Consider the following 22726-nt stretch of genomic DNA (forward strand, 5'->3'; position numbering starts at 1 on the left):
AAATAAATCGTCTTTGTCAATTTTTTTTTCTCTGAGAAAGGGGAGTGTGAGGAGATCCTGAAGTACCCCTATTAACTGTGCTTTTGGAGAGAGGGCGAGGGCGAGGGGATGAAGACTAACTGTTGGACTGTCACTTTAAGAACTGGTTAGCTTTTGGATGTCTGCTGAATTGGAGAGAGATGGCACCGAGCAGCTTGAAAGTTGTTATGGTGACCAAAGGCAGGTTGTTGACACTTTCTTCAAGGATTTTAGCCTGCTTGCATTTCTTTCACACAGAGAGGAAGGAGGGATTATTTAAATGACAAGTGGTACTCAGTACGGTGAGATAAAATAGGAGGTCAGATGATACAGACTTCAGACACGTTTGGACACTGAATGAGCATTGTTGTGCCCGCAGAAAAAGTGGGTTTTGGAGGATCCATCAGGCGGATCGATCCATCACTCTTGCAGTGGGAAGAGGAAAAGGGTTGACTGGTGGGGAGTTGTCCATGTGTCTACCCTCGCCTGGGGTATAGCTCCACCACAGAAAACCGGTCCCCTTTGTTAAAGTCACAGTCGGTGACTTTTAAAGGGTTTCGAAGGACAATGAGAAGGTTGACAGCGTCAGCTCAACTGAAGACTCAAAACTCTCCCCCTCTCTCTCTCTATCACTACTCAATACCACAAACTGAACTGAACTTTACTCATCATCGTAAGACTGTATCTTTTTACCCCTAAACTGAAAGCTTGGTTTTTCATACATATGTATTCCACACTTACTTATATATAATCATTGCTAACCTGTTTGATTTATCTACATTTATATTACTGTATTGCGTAGTTACTAATAAATATTATTAGTTTATAGCAACACTGGACTCCAAAGTGTTTTCCATCTCTGCCAGTTCTTTATTCCCGTCACGGGGTTCGTGACAAAGTCATATGACAAGCTTGCCTTTATAAGCCAATGAATGAGTTCAAGAGTTAGCAAGTTCTGTTGCAGCTTTATAAAATTCCAGATAGGCAGCATCTAGAGTATTGTATTCAAATCTGTTTCCCCCATCCAGACACCTTCCACTCTCTGAGGAAAACAAACCTTGCATAGAACATAGAACAATACAACACAGGATCCCCATGATGTTATGTGAAACTAGTTAAGGTAATGACATCTAATTAACCCAATCCCTTCCATCTGCACATTGCCTAGGTTCCTACGTTCTTTGCATAATCATGTGCCTATCTGAGAACTAAACACTGACCCTGAGATTCCTTATTTCATATTTAATAATACAATTCAGTTATCATTATAAGAAGGATGTAGAAGCTTTTGAAAGGCGCAGCTGAGTTTTGCCAGGATGCTGCCTGCACTAGAAGGCATGTGCTATGAGGGGGTTGGACAAACTCGGGTTGATTTCTCTGGAGTGGTGGAGACTGAGAGGAGGCCTGGTAGAGGTTTGCAATATTATAAGGGACAGAGAGTAAATAGCCAGCATCTTTTTCTAGCATATAGGTTCAAAGGAGGTGTGCAGGGCAATTTATTTTCACACAGAGAATAATGGGTGCCTGGAATATATTTCCAGGGTTGATGATAGAGGCTGATAGGACAGGTGTTTAAGAGGCTCTTGGATGGGTGCATGAAATACAGAGAATGGACAATGCGCTTGTGTAGGTAGAAGGGACTAGTTTGGTCAACTTTTAATAGTTTAATAAATCTGGCACAACATTGTGTTCCCTTGCTAGACTCTTCCATATTCCATGTTCTGAATTGCTGCCCATATTAGTTGCTTCAGGAAATTATTGGTTGCCCATAACTACAAATGATGGGTTTGTGTGCAAACCCTTTAAGTGAACATACATGTTGTCTAAAACAAAGCAAACTAAAAAGCACAAGCTTGGAGATTCATTCTTAGTGGGTACCTCTAATGAGTCTGTTGGGTTGTGTGAGAAAGTTCTATCCAGCCTCTGATTTCATTAATTTCTTGGTAACTCTTTTGAGCTCAAGGGCAATTCATTTTCATATTTCTTAATGTTTTCACTTCTCTTCCTTCACCTATTATTAATTTCAATACCTATCATTGATTCAATTAATCAGCCTTCTTGTATCAATGGTGAATTATTTTCTCAAAGTCACATGGTTTGAAACTCAAGATAATTAAAGATTAAACTCAAGTAACATAATTCTGGACAGAATGCAGACCGCAGGTTTGGGTATCAAGAGTTCCTTGCACTGTGCAAATTATGTACCCCCATACTGTAATTGTCATATTCTAAGTCTTACCTATTGCAATCCACGTGGAGTAAGAGATGAGAAGCACTAATTGAGAGTGCAATTCGGTGCCACTGTCCATCAGCCAGTCGATATGGTAATACTTCTGTGCGAGGTTTACCATTGAAACAGTAATGATATCTTATCTCATCCCTTTGACCGCTGCTCTCCAATTCAAAATACCTGCATTTAGTACAAGCAACAAGGAGAAGGTATTTAGCAGCAACATTCAGCATTAGCAGAATTTTAATAAATGCATTATATCTGTGATGCTTTAATATTAATAATGTTTATTTGCTTAGTGATACAGCAACAAGTAGGCCCTTCCAGTCCTTTGAACCATGCCACCCTAGCAACCCCAATTTTACCCTAACCTAATCATAGGATAACTTATCTGCTCAGTACGTCTTTGGACTGAGGGAGGAAACCAGAGCCGTTATATTTCGAGACTCAGAGACTCTTTACAGAATGATGCCAGAATTGAACTCTGAACTCCGGAACACCCTCAGCTTTAATAGCGGAGCACTAACCACTGCGCTATCATTTATACATAATACTAGGTTCACTTTCTTCTACTTGTAAATGCTACTAGTTTCTCACGAAAACAGCACTGGCATTCTTGTTCTGAAACTAACTTCAGGCAACTCCTCTGATCTTTCTTTCCCTACAGCAAATAAAACCACTCAACCAATCTGCAAGTCCTTTCAACCAGACCGAGTGTCATTTTACAGCTCAGCCACCATGTTATCCTTAAGAAGCAGAAAAGATACCTCATTAAAACTTAGTGTCATTTTTTAAAATATACAACAGAAGTACATATTGAATTCCCCAATAAAACTTCAGTTTTATTTTTGTTGGTTTTGAAAGGGACCCAACTTGTGTATTCTCAAGTTTAAAAGAACTCTAACAACGGGAATAAACAGAATCAAGTTATTCGAATCAGGCTGCAAATGAAGACCGGAATCAGAATCAGGTTTATTATCACCGGCAAGTGATGTGAAATTTGTTAACTTAGCAGCAGCAGTTCAATGCAATACATAATCCAGCAGAGAGAAAAAAATATATATATATATATAAAATAAAACATAATAAACAAACAAGTAAATCAATTACATATATTGAATAATTTTTTTAAATGTGTAAAAACAGAAATACTGTATATTTAAAAGGACCATAATTAGGCCAATCAACCTATTGAGTCTGCTTCCCCCATTCAATCATCCCTTTTAACCCCATTCTTTTGCTTTCTCCCCATAACCTTTTCCATCCTTACTAATCAAGCACCTATTAACCTCCACTTTGAATATACCTAATAACTTGTCAGGCAAGATTACCCTTAAGAAAAGCATGCTGACCTTGGCCTAAATCGTCATGTCACAGAAGAACTGAAAATATGATGAACATGTACTTCCAGCATGAAAGTGAAGTCTAGTGTAATTAGTACTATACTTAACTAGTAAACTAGATGCCTTCATCTGCTCTAGCCAAATATGGTAAAGTTAATGAATTCCTATTATTTGATGGGTATTAATCTTTACCATCTCCAATCCACAGCCATTGTCTTCAGCCCTTCTTAAAAAATTCAATCCATCATCACTGACTGCATCAATCTCCGAGACAAAACCAGATTGCCTGCAACCTCTGTGTCATATTTGTCCTCAAGCTGCTAACTACATTTGCATAAGAATACTTATTGCCACCTATGAAACATTGTCCCACTGACACAATCAGTCGTGCCTTTGGTATAGATGGTGAACTATGACTAATCAACTTCCTTGATCATTTCATGAGGTAATTAACCATTACTGTATTGCTGTGGATCTGGTTTTCTTCAAGTTATTTACTATTTATTTAGAGATACAGTACAGAACAGGCCCTTCTGACCCAATGAGCCACACAGCCCAACAATCCACCAATTTAACACTAGCCTAATCACAGGACAATTTACAATAACCAGTTAACCTACTAACCAGCAGAGCACTTTCAGGAAAGGGCATTTGTAAGGGCATGCTTAATAACAATGTTTTTGTTTTATGGTCACCTACTGTATACTGATTCAAGTCTATAATTTCCAAATGTATGCAACTAATAATTAAATATCCGACGATGGGATTTGAACTTGTGTCACTGAATCATTATTTGCCCTGTATTAATGGAGCAAAAAATTAATTATGCATTATATACCTGTCCCTATATTAACTGGAAATGCCTTCCTGTCTTTCTTCACTATCTCCTATTCCAGTCAGAAGATCTCAGGCCCATTTTCTTCATTTTTTGCAATCATTGTGTATTTTGCTTGACATTCTGTCATGCTCTTACTTTATTGCAAACTCATTTCCTCTGGATTATTGTCCAAATGTATTCTTTTGTGTTTGAACTCTGCAGCCTTGCTCCAAGAACAGTGATGATAAGATCAGCTTTGCCAGCAGTGATGCTAACTGGACCAGTATCTCGCCACATGGCAAAGCTCACTGGAGAGAAAATTTAAGTCAGACAGAGAAGAAAAGCTAAACCTAAAAGCTATGCAAGAAAAAGAAACGATTAAACTTTTACACACAGAACGCAGGAAGTAATTTAAAATTTACAGTCAAAAATGAAAGCAAACTCAATAATTTAAAAGGGAAAAGTAGGGCAAAGATAATATGAAGCGCAAACTGAAAATAAAATATATATATCTACTGAGTCATGTGTTCCTGTGAAATGCAGTATTGGGAATTTTACAACTTGGCTCTCACTACAAGTGACTACTGATGCAGCCTATAGTCAAAGCAATAATATAGCAAACACACAAACTGTACAATTTATACAGAGATGCCCATTTAGAACTCAGTATGTTACAGCAAATGTAATGCCAACTGTAACTCACAATTCCACACTAGATATGAATTTGTAAACACACACAATTTGTCTTATTTGTTTATGTAGGCTTTCCCACAGAGACCACTTGAGTAGCTGCAGAACATAGGAACTATCCGGCAGATTTTAGATGATTCGTGAATAATTCTGACTGGAGTTCATTTACATATAAAGAAAAAAAATCTTGCACTTTATCTGCCTCATAACAGCATAACATGATTCATGCTGAAATTTTGTGCCGCACTTTTATCATGTTAATTCAATCACTGTCAATTAACGAACACTGACAAGTCCCAACAATGTTTAAACTATGAGAAATTAGGTTACTATTTAATTGAATGTACAAAAAACAATAAATTGAGAAGGATTGTAAAAGTAACTGATTAACAACTGCTGGTGAGTGAAACCATTCAGAATTAATATGGAAAATAAGTGAGGGTTTTTATTGTGTTAATTTTTCAAAACAAAATTGTTATGTTGTAATAAAATAATAATACATTTATCTACTTAGTGCTGCATTCACGTTTGTGATGACTCCGAAAGTGTTTTCTGTAGGAAGTCTGACACTTGTCTAAAAAGCTGCTCTTAATTAGGTTTTTCATGTTATCTCCAAAGCAGACCTGGCAGTAACCAGCTACAGCATTCACCAGTATGTATCAATTCTACGTGAAGCAATACTCGGATAACCATTTCCCTCTTAGCCTAATGAACAAGGGGTTATTTTACATGAGGAGAAAGGTATTATCAACCTGCAGTCAACATGATTTATTCACTTTCTGGGAATCAATCAATAAATACCTACTTTGCTGTCTCATCAAAACAGAAGAAAATAGAAGTGCAAAACATAGCACCTCAAGCCTCGTATTCAATGTGTTGATAGTGACTCTGCCCCAGACTTCAGCCTCTCTTCTATGCCAGTTCCCTAGAGCCCTCAAATCCACCAGTCGAGGATCAGCTGCTTGGCAATGGCTGGAATTTGATGAGTGATTGAGGTTGAGGTCTTCAAGTTCCACGGAGTGGACATCACCAATAATCTTTCCTGATTTAACCATGAAGATGAGACAGCCGAGAAAACTCACCAACACCTCTACTCCCTCAGGAGGCTAAAGATATTTGACACATCCCCATCGACCCCCATTGGTTTTATTGATGCACCGGCAGAAGGATCCTATCTAGAGGCACCACAGCTCAGTATGACAACTGCTTTACCAATGTTCACAAGAAACTACAGAGTGTTCTGGACACAACTCAGCACATCATGGAAACTAGCCTCCCCTAGTTCTCAATGCATCAGTAAAGCAGCAAGCTTAATCAAAGATCTCATCCCCAGGCTTTCTTTCTTCTCCTCTCCCAATGGGCAGAAGATACAAAAGCCTGAAAGCACATACCACCAGGCTCAAGAACAGCTTCTCCTCTGCTGTTACAAGGCTATTGATTTGCTCGCTAGTACATTAGGAAGGATTCTTGACCTCATAATTGCCTCGTTATGATTTTACACCTTATTGTCTGTCTGCACTGCACTTTCTCTGTAGCTGTTGCACTTTATTCTGCAACATGTTACTGACTTACCTTTTGCTACAATCCATTACTGTTTTACCATACACTATATCAATGCACTCAGTAATAAATTGATCAGTATGAACAGTCTGCAAGACCAGCCTTTCACTGTACCTCAGTGCATATGACAGTAATAAACTAACTCCAATTCCCAAGTCCCAACAGCAGACTCACTAATAAATGGTTTGCATTCTTCCAAGGCCACTGAATTCCAGATTTTTGTGACAACCTTGATTCAGCCATATGCATGATATGAAGTCCAGAGGTGTGAAAATTACTGCCCTTGCCTTTGACACCAAAGTAGCAATTAATAGAGCACAAGGAAAATGCATCAAACTGAAATTAGCGGGAATCAGAGGGGAATCTCCAGGTACTGGGAGTCTTGTGAAGATGGCAGCCGTTGCTGTCTGTTGGAAGTCAATAATCTCTACTTTAGGACATCTCTGCAGGAGCATCCTCAATCCAACTGCTTTACCCTTCCCTCAATCCAAGGTCCAAATGCAGCTGTTCATGATAATTGTCATTGGCAAATCAAAGTTCAAAATAAACTTATTATCATGAAAGGCTACACACAAAGAGAGATAGGTTAATAGGCAGACAGACAATATTGAAAACATGAACTGTCGAGTTCTTTCTTGAAAGGGAGTTCATAGGTTGCCAATTTTAAAAAAACCCTTTTGATACATATTTTCGTTATTGTTTCCCAACTCTTATTATCTATGCCCTGGGACCAATGACTAAACACAAAGAGACAGTTTCTTCTACAGAAGATTTTTACCTATGTAACACACTGTAAGGTTTCACTGTTAATGTAATGGCCCCTCTGCAATGTTTCACTGCTAATGTAATGGTATATCTGTAGCAGCAATGTTTGGGTTACGACTAGAGATAACAGGGCTTTGGCATGTATGTTATCCCATGGAAAAGATGTTGTTCATTCTTGTGAAGAGAGATTTTCGCGGTCTTTTGTCAGCGAGAGAAGGAGGAGGAAGACGCGTGTGGAGAGAGCTGGTAGACCACCAGACAGAGTGGACTGGAAGCGAGGGACCGAAGTTCGGTGACACTCAGACGAGGTCGATGGTTGATGCATAGCCATAGCAGTGAGCTCCAATGTGAATTTTTGACTTTTTCCATAAAATGGGCCCTTTCACTTTTTATTTTCTTTACTAACCCTATATCCAGATTAAGATTTATAAAGTTCAATCATTTATTTGCATATGGTGTACTGTTGGACATTTTGCAATGTGGATTTGTAACCAGACAACACATCACGCAGCATCCACACAAACGAGATTTCTCAGGTTGGCGGGGCCAGAAGTTGTCTTCTCCCAGACGAACACGTGCTGGCCGAGCCTGAGGGTCACACCTATTAAAATTTCAAAGCTTTTATCAGACACATACTGGGATAACAAGATATAATTTATTGACTGGCTTAGAGAAATAGACATGAAAGATCTCAAGCCACCATTGATGGCAAGGCAGCCTGCATGATTGTCATCCCATCGATAGAATAACACCTATTATCTCCATCCCACAATATGGGGATTTCTAGCTGAAGGAACAGTCAAATTGTACAATCTCCATCCACAAGGGAAAAGTAAATCCATGAAAAATACCATCACCTCCAAGTTCTTCCTCAGAGCATATAGTGCTCCCATATGCCATTATTACTTTGCTATCTTTTGATCAAAATCCTCCAGTACCCAACTATCAGAATAATATGAATTGCTGTTCCATTTCAAGGAAGATGTCTATCATTATCTACTCAAGGATAACGAGTCCTGCCAATGATACAAAATAACTTAGAGAATGGTGACACAGAACATAAACATATTTCAGAATTTATTCCAGTTTTGCTGAATGCAGAAGAGTAGAGAAGAATAAACTACAAGATTATAAATTCATCTTTAGATTGGTGACAATAAGCACTCTCTACCGTGAAGGTGATTTAATTGAATTGTAGAAGCAAACAAACAAGGGTTATTTTACCAAACATCATCCACCTGAAGATGAATTTCATTCTACTGTGTAAATTATCTCCTTACCACATGGATTAAAATAATTCAGAAACAGACCAGCACATTCCCGATGTCTACAGTACATTAAAATCCACTCTATGAAGATCTTCCTCTATTATGAACTGGGATGGCTCAAAACTAAGATTTTAAAGTTCAACATTCAAAGTGAAATTTATAATCCTCACATACAACCCTGAGATCCTTTTTCCTGTAGACGTAGTCAGCAAGATTTAACTCAATCTTGATTTTTATTTTATTGAGCTACAACATGGAAGGGGCCCTTCTGGCCCCTCAAGCCACGTTGCCCAGCAACAACCCCACTCCCCTCCCCCCCACCCCCGATTTAATCCTAGCTTAATCACAGGGCAATTTCCAGTTACCAATTTACTTACCACCACCACTCACCTTCTAACCTTTTTTGCTATCTCCACGTTTCCCTCATCCATCCACCAATCGTTTACTTGTTCTTAAGGCCAGAAGACAGAGGGGCAGAATTCGGATATTCAGCCATCAAGTCTGCTCCGCTATTCCAACATTACTAATTTATTATCCATCTTAATCCTATTGCCCTGCCTTCCTCCCATAAGTTTTGGCATCCTGCCTAATCAAAAACCTATCAAACTCCACTTTAAGTACAGTCAATGGCTTGGCCTCCACAGCTGCCTGTGGCAATGAGTTCCGCAGATTCACCACACTCTAGCTAAGGAAATTCTTTCTCATCTCTGTTCTAAAGGGATGTTCTTGTAGTCTAAGGTTCTGCCCTCTGTACTATCCTGTAAACATCAAAATGAATTTAATTGGTTAGGTCACTAAGTTATAGAAAATACAGCATACTAAAGCACGCCATTTGGCCTGCTGTGTCTGTATTGGTCAAAAAAGATCTAGCTCAAATCCCATTTCCAGCTACAAAGCTGTTGCCTGAAAAGCCAAGAGCTTTCAAGAACACACACAGAATGACAGATGAACTCAACAGATCAGACAGCATCCATGGGGTGGAATAAACCCACTGAATCAACTACTGCTGTTTGGTTCATTTTAGCTGCTGGACTCAGTTGGTCAGTTATTCCAGTATTTTGTGTGTGTTACTCAAGATTCTCAGAATCTGCAGAATCTCTCATGCCTTCAAGTACATGGCTCCACCCTCTGGCTAATGAAATTCCTCCTCATCTCTGCTGTAAAGGGACATACATGTATTCTGAGCACTCTTGCCTTCTCGTTCCTCCCCTTCCCCTTGCCTCTTTATACTGGCTATCTCCTCCTCCATCATTCTGTTGAGAACCTGAACAGAAACATCAACAGTCCATTTCCCCCTAAAGATGCTGCATGACACATTGAGTTCCTCCAGCATTTGTATGTTGTTTCAGATACCATTTGCAGCCTTCTGTGTCTTCAATGTTGTTCAGTGACCACTTATAAAACCCAACTGATCTTCATCTCAGCCCCTTCCTACCTCCATTTGTGACACTTCACATGCTCTTGATCTTTTCAATGATTTCAAGTTCCCTGACTCTGAGCATCTTATTTTCACTATGGATGTCCAGTCTCTATACACCTCCTTCCCCCATCAGGAAAGCCTCGAAGCTCTCCATTTCTTTCTGGACACTAATCCAACCAAATCTCCTCCACTGCCACTCTCCTCCATCTAACAGAACTGGTCCTCACTCTCAATAATTTCTCCTTCAGCTCCTCCCACTTCGTTCAAACAAAAGGTGTAGCCATTGTCACTCCCATGGGTCCCAGCTACGCCTATCTGTTTGTCAGCTACGTCTGTCTGTTTGTCAGCTACGTGGAACATTCTGTGTTCCAAGCCTACACTGGTATCTCTCCCAAAGTTTTCCTATGCTACATCAATTACTGCATTGGTGCTGCTTCCTGTACCCAGGCGGAGCTCATTGATGTCATCAGCTTTGCCTCCAACCTCCACCATGCCCTCACATTTACCTGGACCATTTCCAACACCTCTCTCCCCTTTCTCAATCTCTCTTTCTATCTCTGGAGACAGCTTATCTCCTGATATCTTTTATAAACCCACTGATTCTCTCTGCTACCTGGACTGTACCTCTCCCCACTCTATTACTTGTAAAACTGCCAACCCCTTCTCACAAGGCTTTTCAGTCCAGAACTAAGGAGATGTCCTCCTTCTTCAAAGAAAGGGGATTCCCTTCCTCCACCATCAACACTGCCCTCACCCGTATCCCTTCTATTTCTCATATGTCCGCCCTAACCCCATCCTCCCACCACACCACCAGGGATAAGGTTACCCTTGTCCTCACCCAACACCCCAGCAGCCTCTGTGTCCAGCACATAATTCTCTGTAACTTCCACCATCTCCAATGGGATCCCAAACCTAAGCACATCTTCCCCTCTCCTCCTCTGCACTTTTGCAGGGATCACTCATTCCTCCCCATTGATCTCCCTCCTGGTACTTATCCTTGCAAGTGGACTACACCTACCCCTACATCTCCCTCACTACCATTCAGGGCCTCCACCAGTCCTTCCAGGTGAGGCGACACACTTCAGCTGTGAGGCTTTTGGGGTTACCTACTGTATCCGGAGCTTCTGGTGTGGCCTCCTGCTTCGCTGAGCACCTATGCTCCATCAACAAGAAAAAGCAGGATTTCCCGGTGGCCACCTATTTTAAATCTACTCCCATTCCAATACGTCAGTCTATGGCCTACTCACCCGTCGTGATGAGGCCACACTCAGCTTAGAGGAGCAACACCTTATATTCCATCTGATATATGATCCAGCCTCCAACCTGATAGCATGAACATCAATTTCTTGAATTTCTGGGAACTGGCTCCTGCCCTCTCCTTCACCATTCTCATGTCCCCCTCTCACCCTACTTCCTTACCTACCCATCACCTCCCTCTGATGCTCCTCCCACTTCTTCCATGGCCTTCAGTCCTCTCCTATCAGATCCCACCCCCTTCTACAGCCCATTATCTCTTTCACCAATTGACTTCCCAGCTCTCTACTTCACCACTCCCAGTTTCACCTCTCACCTGCTATCTTGTACCTCTTCCTCCTTCTTCCTCTGATTTCTCATCTTTTTTCTCCAGTCCTAATGAAAGTCCTCGGCCCGAAACATTGACTGTTTACTCTTTTCCACAGATGCTGCCAGGCCTGCCAATTTCCTCTACATCTTGTGTGTGTGTGTTGCTTGGATTTGCAGCATCTGCAGATTTTCTCTTGTTTGTGATCTTCATTTTATTTAAGACAGTAGAATATTTATCCCATCAAGTATTCAAGTGGATCCAGAACTCAACATTCATAGTTCACAGACATATTGTTCTAAGAAGCAGCTCAAAACTCCCCTCATCAAGAAATGTACACAAATAGATAGAGAGTAAAGTCAAACTCAAAGCTTAGGAGAGGCCAATGGCGCCTAACGGCAATTCCTTTGCTTGCTTCTTTGGAAACTGCTCTATTCCTATCCTTAATATCTCTATTTTTCCCCTTCAGGGTTCTTTTGAAGACCCTGATCTGGAGTTACACCCTGACTTTGGTTCTTTGCGGGAATGGGACCCGCTCTCGGGGTTTCACGGCTGGCCGTTATTCAATATGCCAAGTAGGCAGCCTAAGAGATCAGCTCGCTTTCAGAGTTCTGGGATCTCGTGGCTCTGGAGACGGGCGGACCGAAGGTCAGTGCCTCTGCAGGAATCTGGGTGTGGCGGGAGACAGAAGATCGAAAGTAGCCAGCTGGCTGCGTGCCAGGAGACCCGAGATCTTTAGGCACAGAGCTCGGAAAAAGCGACACAGCGGACTTTTAACATCCTAAATCAGTGAGTTGTTTGTTATGTCTCCCCTCTCGCTGTGAAACAGAGACACCTCTTTCTCCCTTATTCAGGAGAGAGAGAGCCTGTGGTATGTCGAATACCAGGTGAACGAGTAGCCTTTGTGGTACAAATCTGTGTCTGCGCCGATGCTTTGCTGCACGCTTGAATGCTCGGTGGTGGGTGCCAATGGTTTTTTGCTGGTGGGGGAGGGGGGACTGTTGCTTTGCTGCTGCTTACGCGTGGGGGGGGAGCTGGGGGGACTTTGGGGTTCTTACATTTAACTGTCATTCATTTTTGGGGGCACTCCTCTATTTTCGTGGATGGTTGTGAAGAAAAAATATTTCAGGATGTATATTGTATACATTTCTCTGACATTAAATGTACCTTTGAAACCTGTGAAGTAATGAGTTAGGAATGGATGAAGCAGGTAGATAGAAACTACTTCAGCCAACCGTGGAGCCAAGTACTGCAACCATGTTCTTAAAATTCAAGTCAAGTTTTTCAGGAGTGTAACTATGAAATTTTTCCATCTGTAGAAGATTGTAAAACCTTAAAACTTTTACAGCTCATAGCAACTCATTCAGTATCAATTGTTATTGTGAACTTTTTGTCAACAGATTGTTAACCAAAAAGGTAACAAAATATTAACCAAAAGGAATATTGTATGTGGTGAAAATAGGTTCAAAGTACTTATCAAAGTACTTGTATATTAGCATACGGCGGGAGGAGAGAGAGAGCAGTGCGCCTGTGCGTGCGCAACCCTCCGGTGAAAAGTGATATCATATCTGTTAAATAGGGGCCGTGGACAATTCTGATTTGATGGAGACAGACGTGAAAGCACAAAGGAACATCTGGAAAAATTTCTGAAATGCTCGTTCGCTGCTGTCGTTACAGCACAGTCGGGAATCGGAGGGAAGGCCTCAAAATCCCCGGCCTTGCCTGCTGTTGGTGACCGAGATGGAGGTCGAATCGTTCGGATAGAGATGGCGCTCAGTACTCGGTGTCGGAGAGCTGATCAGAGCTCAAAGTTTTCGGACGACTCAGAGTCGGACCGTGATCAGGTATGGCAGGGAGAGTTTTTCTTCCTTCTTCCGTCTGTGTGAGATGTGGGACATTTGAGAGACTTTGAACTTTTACTGTGCTCATGGACTTCTTCATCAAGTTATGGTATTGTTGCACTGTTGTAACTATATGTTATAATTATGTGGTTTTGCTAGTTTTTTTCAGTCTTGGTCTGTCCTGTGTTTTGTGATATCACACCGGAGGAAATATTGTATCATTTCTTAATGCATGCATTACTAAATGACAATAAAAGAGGACTGCGTGTCTTCATAATCTAATCAAATAAATGATATACTACCCTGAGATTTTATTTTTGCAAACAGTCACAGGAAAATAAAGAAATACAACTGAAATTATCAAAACCATAAACAATGACTGACAAACAATTAATGTGTATAAGACGACAAATTGTGCAAATAAAGAAATAATACAGAGAACGTGAGTTGTAAAGCAAATCTATACTGGAAATCCCAGACCTATTTTTAAAAATTTAGTTCAAGGGCAATAGCCTTGGATATAATGGCCATTAAGACAATCTGGTGGGCAATTACATTATATTGAATGAACTAACCAAATGCAGCCTTTAAGATCTAAGCAATTGATGATCCCTGTAGGCTGAGGATTGCATGCTCCACTAATCAGACAGAGTTTTTGTACATTGACTAAAGAATAGAATTCTCAAGCCACAGAAAATGGCTGATGAGAGAGTGAGGCCATGGGTGCTTAGGACTTCCTCTCCTTTCTTTTCTACCACTTTCCAGTCTTCAAAGTCAGACAGATCTCATTGGAATGGCATAAATCTTTCCTCACAATGTGATGCTCTGTGGTTTTGACTTGGTCTGTTATCTTGATGTAGGTGCTTTAAAGTTCACCTTGATGGCGCTTCTAACAGATGTGCTGAATTGCTTGAATGGATAAGGAACCAAGGGGCTTATTCTGTCTCCTGCTCCAAAGCAGAGATAACCGGCATAACTTGATGCGTGATATTCATCTCATCCTTTTCATTGGGAAAATCAATTCTTTTCTTTCAATCTGACAAATTATTATCTGGAATTTTTACCTCTGATAAAGAGTAAAGGGTTTAGAGGCTTCTTATTTATTCCTGCCTCCTTGGCAGTATGTGCAGACAAGGTACACATAAAGAAGTGTCAAGTTTGGCAAGGCATAATCCTTCCAACATCTGTAACTGTACACGAGTTAGTCATAATTAGAAGATAATTTATTGATGTAATTAAAAATCTAGCATCTGGCACACATCCCATGAGTCAAAAGTTCAAGCATGCTGATGAATTTTGAATATCAAATTTAATAAACATTAATATTCTCCGTGACTTTAAAAGTAAACCTTCCCATGCAAAATTTTCATTCTCAGAACCAGCAAGCAACCATATCAAATGTCTTATATTTCCTCTCAAGCTCGATCAGCAGCAATATTCTTTCACATCAGACCATACCTCACACTCGAAACTTCCCACAGAATGTTAAAATTAAAAATTCTGCAAAAATATGAATTTACACTTTCCACACCATAAATGCAGTTAATTAATCAGTGTGCATTTGCTAGTACACAGAGAGCATTGCTATGAATCATCTATTTAATCTACACAATTCGACAATCATCTAGATATTCCACTCTCTCTATTCTTCTGAACAATGGATCACTGACAGCTCTGGGGAGTTTTCTTGGTAGTTTCCTCTGTGGGAACCAATTGCCAATCAGCATTCTATAAACACTTCCAAGTATTTTCAAAACTTCCAGAACTTTCAGAACTGCCTTAAATGATAGCAAGCGCTGGAGCGTCTATGAAAGCACCTTCAAGGCGCCGAAGGCCTCCAGCATATCATAATGAACAGATGTGCTTGATCCCATCAGAAGCACGCACCAGCTCCAGTTGATAAACAGCAGCTATATGGAGATCTACACAAGTTACATGAATACTTCCTATGGGATGTGGGTATCTCTGGCAAAGAGCAACACTTCATTGACCTTCCCTAATTGCTCCATGAACCAAATTGGCCATTTCAGAAGATAGGTTTGGGGGTATTTATGGGTTTAACAGGACAAGAATGCCATATTTCCCTCCCTGAAGGATATTAGCGAACAAAGCAGCACTTTTCCAATGACCTTATAACTTCACTACCCTTATTCCAAATTTATTAATCTATTTGTATTAAAGACAACATTTATTAGGATTTAAACTTCAAACCAATTAGTCAGGTCTCTGGCAACTATTCTACTATTACATCCAAATGCACAGCCTATTGTCAGCCAGCTAGGATTTCTGACTCTATTGTATTGGCTATCTGTAGTCAAGCCCTGTAACATGCTGATTCTCATTGTTAATATACAGGAAAATGATTCAGTTACTCCTTTCCTCCTCTTTCATCCTGCAGCCCATTTCAGTAGTTATCCATCCCATTCTCTGGACTTGTACTTCATTTTCTATGCATGTCCCCTGCTCTATAGCCACCATGCCTGCTGTTTTACTTTCCCTTTTGTTATTTATCCTTGAATTGTCTATGGACAATGCTTGTACCTTGAAAATTTTACTGCTTATCTGTGTAATGAATATAATGCATACCACATCCAGAGAATCAAATTCATTTCAATTCAGAAATCTAATTAAGTCATCAGATGCCTTCTGTACAAGCAACACTTTCTTTCTTTTCTGCTATAGCCTCTACCTTTCAAGATTTCCAATTAATTTTCTATGGATAAATTTGCAGAACATACTGAGTGATGCTATTAATTGAACCTTTCATTACACTGAGTTATATAGCATGGTAGCAGGCTCCTCGGCCAGTCAAGTCTGCACAGACCATTTAGCACACATTCACACTGTTCCCATTTTTAATTCTTCCCACACTCCCATCAACTGCCCTGCAGATTTTACCACAAATGGACACACAAGGGATAATTTACAGCAGCCAATCTACATGTCTTTGGGATGCTGGAAAAAACCGGAGCGCTGGAGGAAACACACACAGCCACAAGGAGAATGTACAGACAGTATGTACCAGAAAGGATTAAACCCAGGCGGAGGGAGCCGTGAGGCAGCAACACTGCCAGCTCTGCCAGTATGCCATTCTCCATGTCAAATGGAGGTTAAGATTCAGATAAAGCAACAAAATCAAAACTCTTAAAGAACAGAAGGTAGTTCTGAGATTCAAATTAATATTCTCTCCTATGAGAATAGCCCATCCTTTTGTCTTCGTGTGCTCAGCATAAATTAATGCAAGGAACATCACCATGTGGGCAATAACCAGCAATATTCTCAGTTATACTGATGAATGTTTTACAGGGAAAGCTGACAGAAGGACATGAACATTCTCTTCCTTTTACCACAGTCTGAGGAGTTCATACATTCTTCCCATGACTGTGTGCATTTCCACTGAATACTCCGGTTTCCTCTCACAGACCAAAGACATACTGGTTGGTAGGTTAATTGGTCATTGTAAATTTCCCCATGATTAAGCTGACGGGTTGCTGGGCAGTGTGCTGTATTTCAATCAATCGATCAATAAATAAATATAATTCAGTCAGCTTGGCCTCAAGATTAAAACACATGTCCAGAGTTTCATTATGTTTCTCGTCTAACAGAAAATATCTGAAAAAAGTTGGATTAAGGTCAGATTTAATTACATCTATGATTGCTAATTTACTGCTGTCTCAGATAAAGAGAACTGGCTGTCACAATGGTAGGATTTACTGCATGATGTTCCAGAATTTAGAAGTTTCAAAAGGGATAAGGAACAAGGTAAAAGATGGGGGTGTGGGAAGTAAAAGTGTGAGGTGTACCAGTTGCTAATCAGGGATAATATCACAGCTACAGAAAGTGAGAACATTGTTGGTGAGCATTTCAAAGATGGTGACCTCAACTCCTTGACTTTTAGCATCATCACAAACAGGGATAAAAGCAGATGGAATGGGAGAGTATTTAACTGGGAGAGGGCTATTACAATAGTATTAGGCAGGAGCTTGGGAGTGTACATTGGGAACAGATGAGAAGGCTGTTGCAGTTCATAACTTGATATAGACAGGATGCAGAACTGGGTGAAAAAGTGAGATATAGAGTTAAATCCAGAAAAGTGTGAAGTGATTTTTCTTTTGAAGATCAAACTTCAAGGCAGAGTACAGGGCTAATGACACGATTCTTAACAGTGTGGAGGATCACAAGGACATTGGGGTTCACATCCATAGCCTCCTCAAAGTTGCTGCACAAGTTGATAAGGTGGCATGAGAAGGCATATGGTGTATTTGCCTTAACTAGCCAGGGGATTGAGTTCAAGGGGCTCTTATAAAACTCTCGTTAGACCATACTTGGAGTGCTGTTTTTGGTTCTGGTTGCCTTTTTTTAAAAAAAGGATTTCTTAGCTTTAGAAAGGGTGCAGAGGCGATTTATCAGGAGTTGCCTGGCTCAGAGAACATGCCTTATAAGAAAAGGTTGAGCAAGCTACAGCTTTTCTCACATAATGGTTGCAGGATTGTGGATAATGTCGTAGTTTACAAGGGTGTGAGGGGTGACTTGACAAAGGTGTATTAGATTATGAGAGGCATAGATAGGACAGACAACAACTTTTTCCCTGGATGACCATGGCTAATACCAGAGGACATCCAATTAAGGTGAGTGAAGGAAGATTTAGGGGAGAGGTCAGACATGTTCTTTTTAATACAAATACGGAGTCGTTGGTGTCTGGAATGCTCTACTTGGGGTGATGGTCAAGACTGATATATTGGAGGCATTTAAAGGGCTCAAAAAGGCACAGGGATGAAAGAAGTGGAAGGTTATGGGCTGTGTAGGAGGAAATGTTTAGATTTATCCTGAAATGGGTTTATATTGGTCAGCACAACATTATGGACCGAAGAGCCTCTACTATTATGTATCCTATCAATTAATTTTAATAATTTGTGGTTGCTGCACTTAAATATTTTTAATCTACCTACTTATAGGCCGAAAGAGTCTCTCTGGGAAACACAAACAGCAATATCAAATGAATGTAGTATTAGATAACTGCCAAGCAAAATTTTCTAGCTGCTCAGGTTAGTACAGTTGGAAATCAAAGCTCCAAACGCAAAGTGAGTGTGGATATAGTCTGCAAAATTGATGCAGTAGTTATTTAACAAACAGATTATTACTTTTATTGAAGAATGGAGGACACCTTTCAAAAAGATTCAGTTCAAATTGCAAGAGATAGTGATACCAAGTTAATTACATAATTATTTATTGCACGCTACAGACCCAGCACAGAACAGATGATACAAAGAATATTTTCAACATTTACTATCACCAATAAACTCAGGAATAAACAATACAAACTGGAAATTTGTAATAGCTGTCAACAACCTGAAAGAGGTTAGATAGAGAAAGACAAACCGTTTAAATATTCTTGCCCTTCATTTACTGTACTTGCAAGGTTCAATCTCATCTGACGACACTACAAAGAATTCATTTTATTGATACCAACTGTTGTTACTGGTTTTCTACACAAGAGAATCAAGGGAGATGGGAGTTAGTAGAAAGAAACTGGATCTTGAATAAAAGATCAGAATTCATTTAATGAAATGGGAAAATATGAGGGCTGAAGGGCTTTTTCTGTACTACAAGCCCTTACCCCCTAAAGGGCACTGCCTCAGGATACAAGGATGTTCGTTTAGAACAGAGATGAGGATGGATTTATTTATCAAGAGAGTGGTGAATCTGTGGAATTCATTGCCACAGATAGCTGTGAAAGCCAACTTTGAGTATATTTAAGATGTGTTTGATAGGTTCTTGATTAGTAAGGGCATCAAAGGTTATGGGAGAAGGCTGGGGAATGGGATTGAGAGGGATAATATATCAGCCATGATGGGATGGAGGAGCAGACTCAAAGGGCCAAATCATCTCATGCCGCTCCTATGTCTCATGGTCACCTTCTTCAAGTCCAAATGTTTTTGTTACTGAGTCTGATTTTGAGGGGCCAAGGTTCTCCTACATGCTTCCAAAGGAACAAATATGGCTTCTCGACAAAACCCACATCACCTCTTCCTCCTCTGTTTCCTCAGTAAAGCAGCCAGCATTACCAAAGACCTCACCCACCCTAGGCATTCCCTTTTCTCCCCTCTTCCAGCAGGCACAAGATACAAAAGCCTGAAAACTTCCATCAACAGGCTCTAGGATAGATTCTACCCTACTATCATAAGACTATGAATGGTTCCATGGTACAATAAGATGGATTCTTGATCTCACAATCTACCTCATTATGATCTAGCACCTTATTGTTTACCTGCACTGTACTTTCTCTGTAGCTCTTACACTTTATTTTGCATTCTGTTACAACATCGTGTATCTCGGAGTCTCTAAAATGTGTCTAATTAATGTGTCTATCACCACCACCCTGGCAGCATGGTACATGCACCCACCACTCTCTGTGTAAAAAAAAAACTTACTTCCAACATCTTCCCTAATACTTTCCTCCAAACACCATTAAATTATGCCCTTCATATTAGTCATTTCCTTCCTTGGAAAATGTCTCTGGCAGTCCATTTTATTCAGTGAGATACAACGCTTTGAGCCGTGCCACACAGCAATCCCCCATTTAATCTTAGCCTAATCATGGGGCAATTTACAATGACCAATTAACCTACCAACCATTGTCTTTGGACTGTGAGAAGAATCCAGAGCACCCAGAGGAAACTCGCGTGGTCACAGGGAGAACATACAAACTCCTTACAGACCGCAGTGGGAATAGAACCAGGGTTGCTAATACTGTAAAGCAGTGCGCTGACCATTAGGCTACCATGCCACACCCATCTCTGCCTCTTATCAGTTTGTACACCTCTATCAAGACAGCTCTCGTCCTTCGCTGCTCCAAAGAGAAAAGCCCTAGCTCATTCAACCTACCCTCATAAGACACGCTGTCCAATCCAAGCAGCATCCTAGTAAATCCCCTCTGCATCCTCTTGAACGTTTGTATTGTCCTATAGCAACCCTCCATTGTTTTATCTCTTTCTACCTCAATGCACTGTATAATGACTTGAACTGTATGCAAGATTCTTTTCACTGAATCACAGTACGTGACAATAACAAATCAATCTCAATTCCATCTTCCAGAGAGGTTGAAACCCAAGGACTTCACCCATTGTTCATTCTTCACTGACCTTTCTGCCTTACATCAATTTACTAGATTTCTCCTGCACCAACTGTATTGACTTAAGATTTTTATGAATGAAAATCAATGGCTCCACGCTTGTTCTCATTGCAACAAGGGGTGTCAAATAACTGAAAGAGCTAGCTGGATCATTACGAACCTGGGAATACATCAGATTCAACCTGTTATGTTTTGTAACATCAAAACATTAAATTAATGCAAATAAAATGTGGAAAGTCCGAAATACTGATGTAACTTCGTCTTTCACTTTAAGCAAGGTGCACATGTATCATGTGTTGGTGTGATGATATAGTCAATTAATGTATTTTTATATAGAACCCGCAATTATTTAAATGAACAAGATTACTCAAATATTATTGAAATACAAAACACACAACACAACCCCCTGCGAACTCCATGGATCCCATTCATCCCAAGACCTTGAACTCACCTCCCCACCAACAGTCTGAAAAGATCAAAATTCAAAGATGTTTTAAAACAATATACTGGATTTTTTTTTTTTGTTTTGTTTATTGAGATACAGTGCAGAATAAGCCCTTCCGCACTGCCCAGCAAACCCTCAATTTAATCCTAGCCTAAACAAGGGACAATTTACAATGACAATGTAACCTACCAACCAGTATGTCTTTGGATTGTGGGAGGAAACCAGAGAACTCAGAGGAAACCCCTATGGTCACAGAGAGAATTTACAAACTCCTTGCAGGCAACAGTGGGAATTGAACCTGGGTCATTGGTACTGTAAAGCATTGTGCTGACCACTATGTTACCGTGCTGCCCCATTTAAATACAGTATACATTTCTTTAATTATTAAAAATAGAAGCTGAATACTTTATAACTATCTTTATTATCTGTAAATTAAATTGCAATTCAAGGTAGAAGAAAGAATTACAAATAGAAACCCTAGAGCAAAGAACTAACTGTTAATAGGTCAAGCAGCAAAAAAACACCAAACCTGGTCTTTCCTTCTTAATGAAGGTCAGTTGTAGGGGGCTTCACCTGTACACCAGCAAATGCGGATGTAAGGCTAAGAGGCCGGTTAATGCATGCTTCTCAGGCCAACCCAGAGCAGCCTGGCTGGACAGAGATAATTGCAACTCTAAAATGGGAAATCAGATTCAGTAGATCTGACTTCCAGAGTGTTTCCAACTCTCATATGCCTTGCACAGTTGCATCTGAAAAAAGAAAAGCAGATGGGCTGTATGTCCATGCAGTTCGATCTATAATACACAAGGGCAAAATTCAGGAAATGAAAGGAATGGATGATGCAGGTAGCTGGGAAGTACTTTAGCCAACTGAGGAGTCGAGAGCCAGGGGCCATGTTCTTAAAATTCTACTCAGGTTTTTCATGATTATAACGATGCAACACCTCTATCAGCAGAAGGCTGTAAAACCACAGCACTTTTTCTGCAAATAGCAACTGATTTGGAATCAATTGTTAATACAAATTCTTAGTTTAACAGATTATTGTTAACCAAAGGTAACACAATATTAACAAAGGAATACTGTATGTGATGAAAATGGGTTCAAAGTACATGTATTACCAAAGCATGTATATGTTATCATATAATACCTTTAGATTCATTTTGTTGTAGGCATTTACAGAAAAATAAAGGAAAAAAATAAAATTTATGAAACACTTTACATAACAAAAACTGACCAACAACCCATGGGAAAAAGAAGAAAAACAGTGCAAATAATTTAAATTAAAAGAGGGAAATAAATAATACTGAGTTGTAGAGTTTTTGAAAATGCGTCTATAGCTTGTAGAGTCAGTTCAGCATGGAGGTAAGTGAAGTTATCGTCTTCAGTTTAGGAGCCTGATGGATGTAGGGTTATAACTGTTCCTGAACCTGTTGGTGTGGGATCTAAGGTATATGAAGCTCAAACTACTTAGACAAGCTACAAACTACCAACTACCTGCTGCAGGGTTTTGATCGAAACATCAACAATTCCTTTCCCTCACAAATGCTGCTTGAACCACTGACATCCTTAAGCAGACTGATGGCTGCTCCAGATTGCAGCATTTGAAGTCTCTTGTGTCACCAATCAGTAATGTCAC

The 22726-nt window shown here is 40.1% G+C and overlaps 1 protein-coding gene across 5 annotated transcripts in view; it reads right to left on the bottom strand.

The window, feature by feature from the left end:
* Nucleotides 1–22726, bottom strand: part of LOC140205268 (protein kinase C-binding protein NELL1-like) — a 1028119-nt gene that overhangs the window by 997333 nt on the left and 8060 nt on the right. For all 5 annotated transcript variants that reach the window (XM_072272741.1, XM_072272739.1, XM_072272737.1 and 2 more), the window contains one exon: nucleotides 2258–2428. In XM_072272741.1, the coding sequence (XP_072128842.1) occupies nucleotides 2258–2428 (171 nt within the window). The remainder of the gene's footprint in view (nucleotides 1–2257; nucleotides 2429–22726) is intronic.

Source organism: Mobula birostris, chromosome 11 (genome assembly GCF_030028105.1).
Source record: "Mobula birostris isolate sMobBir1 chromosome 11, sMobBir1.hap1, whole genome shotgun sequence".
In the NCBI taxonomy this organism is placed as follows: domain Eukaryota; kingdom Metazoa; phylum Chordata; class Chondrichthyes; order Myliobatiformes; family Myliobatidae; genus Mobula; species Mobula birostris.